At 32.6% G+C, this 7,136-nt stretch overlaps 1 protein-coding gene across 4 annotated transcripts; it reads right to left on the reverse strand.

Annotated features, from left to right (window-relative positions):
* Positions 1 to 639: 639 nt before the first annotated feature.
* On the reverse strand, positions 640 to 6,733 carry LOC145630678 (putative protein phosphatase 2C 35). Of its 4 annotated transcripts, none has more exons than XM_081682882.1 (7): positions 6,602 to 6,733; positions 6,156 to 6,252; positions 5,016 to 6,004; positions 4,095 to 4,226; positions 1,696 to 1,919; positions 1,552 to 1,614; positions 640 to 1,072 (listed from the first exon to the last, which is right to left on the reverse strand). In XM_081682882.1, the coding sequence occupies exons 3-5, from the start codon at positions 5,922 to 5,924 to the stop codon at positions 1,704 to 1,706; spliced, it is 1,257 nt and encodes a 418-aa protein (XP_081539008.1). In that variant the 5' UTR covers positions 5,925 to 6,004; positions 6,156 to 6,252; positions 6,602 to 6,733; the 3' UTR covers positions 640 to 1,072; positions 1,552 to 1,614; positions 1,696 to 1,703. The 4 variants fall into 4 exon arrangements, with proteins under 4 accessions (XP_081539008.1, XP_081539004.1, XP_081539007.1 ...); XM_081682878.1 differs by having other exon boundaries at positions 640 to 1,111; XM_081682881.1 differs by lacking the exon at positions 6,156 to 6,252 and having other exon boundaries at positions 640 to 1,111; positions 6,602 to 6,657.
* Between the last annotated feature and the right edge of the window lie 403 nt (positions 6,734 to 7,136).

A 7,136-nucleotide genomic window follows, 5' to 3' on the forward strand; every position in this document is an offset into this window, starting at 1 on the left:
TTCAATATTGGTCAATCGCGCGCCCTGGGACAACTAGTTGTCCAAAATGTCTCAACTCAATAGAGCTAAATGAAAATTGAGATTGAGGTTATTTTAGGGGGACACCACAACCTCCCCTTAGCTTATGAACTAGATTAGCTCCCGTGCAATGCACGGTGATCTACAGTTATATATAATTATAGATTATTAATGGATACGTATTTTATTATAAATTAGTCAAGAAATAATAAAAGTATGTGATATGTGGATTTTTTTAATTGTAGCTTCTAATACACAACTAAAACAAAAGTAGGTAAAAAACTAAAGCTTTATATTTTCTTGCTATAGGATAGGTCACAAATTATTTCGAGTATGATTTTTGGTTTATATTTTAGAAACATTTGTGAAATCTTTTTATTTTAAATATTATAATTACTACCTATTAATATGGAATATGTATATAAAATAATGTTATTTTTATAAACAAATTGATTTCCTTAATCAATAATTTTTTTTTAAAAAAAAATATAACTAAAGACACACCAGGAAATGACACGTGTCACTGCTGGTGTGTCTTTTAGTATATATATAAGTTATTGATAGTAGATTCTAATTGTATTGACAATAACTGAATAACTAAAGAATATACCAGCAAACTACTCAAATTGATAATTGTACAGGGAGATATACAATAAGAATCATTAATCATAACCATGAATTAACAATATGGTATTCAGTAATCAATGATTCACTAATAGAATCATTCAAAATTTGAACTAAAGTCATGGTTGTCAAATGTGATATTCTTTCAAATACATTGATACAGTCAGCAGTTAGATCCCAGAGTCTCACTATGCTGAAGTGTTGTTCATCTGTAGCTATCGTTGGCAAATGTTGATCTGAGAAGACATGAAACTGAGAAGCGTATGTTGCAGATGACAGAGAAAAACACATGAAGGCAAATCACCCGCAAACTCTCATCTTATTTACTTCTAAGATCATACTTCAAAAAAGGGGGTAATTCGCTCCCAAAAAAGCTAAGAAGCAAACATCAGCAGGCCAACAGACTATTTTTGGACAGAAATTCCCGCTTCTTCTGGTCCGTAGCATGCATTCAACAACTTCCATTAGTCTGACAAATAGAATTACATATGAGATTCTTATTGTGCTAAACTGTTACAAAACATGACTGACTAATAGTCTAAAACTTTATAAAATATAAAATAAAATTAATAAAAGACGAAAAAGAATAACTATATCAATTTTCTTTTTTTTTTTTTTGAATAGAATAACTATATCATTTGTGTTAATTGAAATTAGCTGATAAGTGCTTCTGAGTTTTAATTATCTGGATTGGATGAGTTGGACCATGTCCTCACTACAATCAGGATGCTTGTGAAAAAGAAAATATTACTTCCTATTAGAAAACCAACATAAAATGATAGTGTTTTTGTCATAAAGCATGTTACACCACTAACAACAATGAAGAGCACTACACGCTGCTTATATTAACTAGCATAATCAAAGGCATGGATATTTGATAAAGCAAACAGCATGAATCAAGGGCCCTACCATTTCACGAGGAGATCAGCAAAAATGATGCAGTGCTTCTTAAAATTAATCCAAGCCAAGCAACTGTCACGAATAGACACAGAAAATCATTTGCATCTTCCAATTGCAATAAATAAGAGTCTTGCTTAAAAGATGTAGACAGACCTCAATCATCATGCTGGCTGAGAATACGATGGAGACAGAGTAACAGCACTTCGATCAACAGAAATTATAGGTCGACAAGGCTGCTGATCTGAGGGACTATTTCTTTCTGAAGGGTTCAAGTCAGATCTGGTAGTATCAGATAAGTCAGAAGCAGCATTTTTCATCCTCGCTGAAGGTGGTTTTGCATCTCCCTTACTCACTTGACCAGTGAGCCCTGCATTCGACTGTAATAAATACAACAAAAATGTAAAGAAACTCACATTTTTTAAGAAAGAGTTTAAAACTTTAAATGCAACCTATTTACAGTAAGCAGGTGTAAGCCCCCCCCCCCTCTCTTCCCTAATTGATGAGAAAGCATCCCTCCCATGCAGTTCTCTTCATGAAAACTAAGTGCAAATGACATACATAGGATCAATTCCAATCAATGGCATCCTCTTACTTATCAACTGATAAACGTTGCTACGGATACATGCCTATACTTGCTTAGGAATCAGAAAACCATCAACACAGAGCAAACAGAGAGATTTTGGAGCAATTGGCAGTATAACCCCTCTTCTGCAGCAGCTAAGCTGCAGTGGATCGACAGCTACAAATTGTAAATACAGCACGGTCATGCAAATATGCATAAGCAGTGCTAAATAACATAAGTGTGTCGAGTCCCTTTTCACCAGCAGCATCATCTGTAGAGTTACACGACTGTTTTGTTTCTATTAACAGAGCCATAACCCCAGATGAAAATGCTTAGTTCATCCCATCAGTATTCTTAGTTTCGTACTGATACATAATAAGAAGACATAATTACCAAAATTAACAAAAACTCAAATGCTGCATCATTTGAATGACAGTTAATGGCACTAAGCTTTAGTTCTGTTTTCAAGATTCTATTTGAAGCTATGTGGCTGCAGTTAACTCAAATCTGGCAAACTGTATGCACATATTGGCAGCTACTTTAGACTAACTGGACTTTATCCAACTCTAAGACAGAACCTACCACCCTTTCCAACTTCTTCCCTCCAATTCCATCACCCTTACACAATCACAAAAATAAATTGCCCACTACCCAAAACTCAATATTTTTTTCTTTTCCCAAAGATCTCAAGTTTCACAAAATTACCACAATTCGAATTTAATCAGACAAAGTAGAGTGCTAATCAAGCTGCAATTAAATAACTGTTCAGAATGGACTTGAATTAGAGTTTAAAGAGTTCAAATTAGATTTGAACTAAACACAAAAGAGCCCAAAGTCAAAACTGGAGTGCAAAAGTAAAAAGTGATGAAAAATAAATAAACTAGTTCTTCTAACCTAGATCCTGTCCCTTTCAGGGAAAAAAAAAAAAAAAAAAAAAAAAAAACAAAAAAAAAACAAACAAAAACAGTATCCTGTTCCAAATTAGTTGCCCCTACTTTACCATTGCATGGTTTTAGGTAATTTGGTTCGTATTGTGTTTTGTGGTGATTGGTAATTTATTGAATTCCTCTATATTTTAGTTGTACCATTGCCTTTTTGCACTATCATTTGATTATTTTATTTATTTATATAACTGAACAAATATAGTCATGGGTAATCTTACTAATTTCGTATCAATATGTATTTCAGAATATCAACTTTTAATGAAGTATACTTATACATAATTAATGTTAATTCGTATTTGAAGTCAAAGTCAAATGTAAGTTAATAAGGTACAACCTTAAAAAAAAAAAAAAAAAAAAAAAAAAGAGAGAGAGAGAGAGAGGACATATTATACTTCGACGGTATTGAGCTATTTACTATTTGAGGGAGGAAATGAATTAATATATACAAAAATGAGTCATTTCATTTCATAGAAGTGTTGCAAGTAATTGGGGACAGCACTATCAGAGGTGCATTATATTTTGATATGGAATTCATAGTTTTAGTTAGCTTTTAGTAAAAGAGTTGCTACATTTGGGGATAAATAGAAAGTGTAACTAATTTTTCTAGCTTCATCACCTTCGTAAACTAGATAATGGTGAAATGTGACAAAACCTCTTGAATTTTCTAGGATCTTGAGATTTAATTTTAGTTTGAAAACACCAAAATAAAACCTATGATGCCTACTCATGCAAGACCAATACACTCCATCTGTTTTTCCTCCAAAGAATCATGAAGCAAAAAGAGAAATATAGAAAAACAAGCCAAATCAATCTGGACAATAGTGTACAACAAGTTCAGTGACAAAAAGATCAATGTCTAGCAAGATTTTGAATAAATATGTACAAACGTATACATTATATTAGAATGACATTAGAGGCCGTTTTAGTACTCCAATGTCATTATAGTTTGATTAAGTATGTGATAAAGATCATGATTTTAAAACATCTGAACAGCTAGTGATCCAAATGAAAAGGTCATTAAAAAAAAGTTTTAAGGCAATACATACATTAGAAAGACCTTTGATGTGCACAATGATGATCGTAATATCATCAGTACGACTTTCATGAGTTAACCAGAGTTTATATGATTCTCCTACTATTTCAGAACATGCATCTCGAGGATCTTGATTACTGGAAACCTAATCACACAACACGAAAATCGAAAACAGTATTAGATGCACATAACAAACAAAGGACCCTTGGGCTAGCCCAAGTTTATAATAGTTACAAGCAAAAGGGAGTTATGAAGAAAGAAATGGAAATTGCTATAAATTAATTTCAATATCATTCAATGAAAATCTCTACTGTGATCACATATAGCTAAGAAAATTACAGGCATCAGATCACAATATAATAGTGCACAAGCATGTTTTCCTTTTCTCAGCATAGCACATTGTAAATGATGATGTTACTGAGAAATCCAAATGCCATTGCTTTAAAATAACATACATCAAAGGCAGATGCTGCCATTTGTGGTAGCATTGAAAAGTTTTTCAATTGTTCATAACAAAACATTTAAGTAGCAATTTACAGAGAACTTTTAAAAAGAACCGAATAGCTATGTGATGTTAACCATTAAAAAAGTTTCAATCTTTGGAGCATCTACGCTCAAACTATCTTACTCGTTATGGCTTAGTCTGTACTGTTGGTCTCAGAAGCTACAAAGACCAAAATTAAAACAGTTTTAATGTCCTGTCACATGTTGCAATGTGATACTGCATTACAGCACCAAAAAAGAAATTTGTAACACTTTGAGAAAAAAGCTGCTTTTATTTCAAAATAGTTATAATACAAAAGAAGCATACTCAATGCAGAAAATTTTCAGACCAACCAAAGAGAATGATATCTGCTGGAAGCAACAGAAAGATGCATATGCATAAGATTAATAAGAAGATAACAAATATTCCATTTTAACTGGAATGACATACCAAATCAACAACTGCCTGGCTTGGTAGGAACTCAAAGACGCCATCACTTGCAATAACAAAGAACAAGTGATCTGGTGTAAGTTGAACCACTGATACCTCTGGAGCAGCTATAACACCTATATTTTCAGCTGTGCTATCCCCAACGCTCCTTGTGAAAGCTGTGCCAGGATACATTCCATTCTCAACCCACAATCTAGGAGGATCACTGCCTTCAGTCTCCTCATCACCCCATGTTTGTACAGTTGGATCCTTCAAACCCTCCACTTGATCAACACTCAAAACTCTAGCCCCACATAACTTCACCCTCTCATATTCATCTTGCCTAAATGGAGTCTGATCACGAGACAGATCTTGCGCAATTATCTGATTTCCCTTCTTAAGAGCAATCACGGCTCTAGAATCGCCCACATTGGCAACATAAAGTGTATTCCCAATAACAAGAGCAGTAATTGCTGTTGTACCACTCATTGCATCATCTATGTCACTGTTGTGTAATTCCTCATTCGTCCTAAGAAAGGCATCATTATAAGCTTTTATAGGATCTTTTAACAAAGAGGAATCATTAGACAAGATCTCTACCAATCTATCCTTCGCAAAATTAGAACATTGAGCACCAAATTGACCATGTCCATCAAACACTCCAAAGAAATGAATATTCGAATTGCCACACAATTGTGTCCTAATGCAATAACAATCCTGATTTTCTTTCTCAGGTGAATCGGGATAGTACCCTCGTTGCGTAAGGACCGAATACTCCAAACAGAAATTGTGTGAAGGCACAGAGATAGATTCTAATGATCTCTCAGCAAAAACCGGCATTCCTTGGACCCCAGATTGACCATATAAACAACCATTCTCCTTCCCTTTAGCGTGATGTCGCTTACAACATTTACCATAAACACAACCCATCGTTTACACAGTTACACCATATACTGATTAATTCTATTTCCACATCTTCAAACCAAACACACAGTATTCAAGAACACGAACTGTGAAAATAAACACCAAAAACAAACAAAATCAACAACAAACAAAGCATGAATTACAAAATACAAAAACAAGAATTGAAGCTACTTAAAATCCCAAATGGGTAATCAAAGAATCAGCATAATCTAGCTTAAAAAGAAAAGCATTTCATACCAGAAATGGAAAGATGATTTACAAGAATCAGCAACTTTTCTGCAAGAATCAAATACAGAAACAAACTCCCCAGTTGATAATTTTCTCCTAATAATCCCTTCAAAACAAAAATGAGGAACAACAAAAATCAACCCCAAAAAAAATTAACCCAAATAAATCCAAATTTCAGAGACTAATTCTGCAACTAAGAACGTGAATTAGGAAAAACGTGCGCTTGGAATTTAAAATAGAAAGTAAAGAACTTGGTTTTTGGGGAAGAACAAGATGAGGGGCTCAAAAATTAAAGAATTATTTACCAAATTTTGAAACCCTAGAATATTAAGGAATAGTCTTAGTTGAAAGAGTAGAAAAAATTACAAATTGGGTTTTTTATTCAATATTTAATTGGGTATAAAAAAAATCAAAAAAAGACTGATGGTTCAATGGTAGTTTGTAGTATGACTTACAGTAGAGAGAGAAAGAATTGGAAGACATTTGATGGAAGGAAGAAAGGAAGCAAGAACTACGGAGTTGTATTTAATTTTTGAAATTTGTAGCGGATTTTATGCTGCTTTGCTTGTCCAACTTCAAATCCCCAGTAAACTGGGGTTCAAGATTTGTTGATTTGGGGGTAATTAGGGAGGAGTGTTACCCTGTTTATTGTAACAATTTTAATTTACTTACCGTTAAAGTCCTATTCGAGCTTCTACTTACCGTTAAAGTCCTATTCGAGCTTCTAGGCAGATTTCACGAGAGTAGAGCAAATTATTATTATTATTATTATTATTACTATTATTATCATTATTATTATTACTGTTAAATATTAATTAATAATAATAATAATAATAATAAAATCATTAAATACTAATTATTATTAATACTATAATTATTAAATATTAATTATTTATTATTTATATTATTATTATTTAAATTATAAAATATTAATTATTTATTATTATTATTATTATTATTTAATATTAATTTTTAATAATATTATAATTA

Source organism: Chenopodium album, chromosome 5, assembly GCF_948465745.1.
Source record: "Chenopodium album chromosome 5, dcCheAlbu1.1, whole genome shotgun sequence".
In the NCBI taxonomy this organism is placed as follows: Eukaryota; Viridiplantae; Streptophyta; class Magnoliopsida; order Caryophyllales; family Amaranthaceae; genus Chenopodium; species Chenopodium album.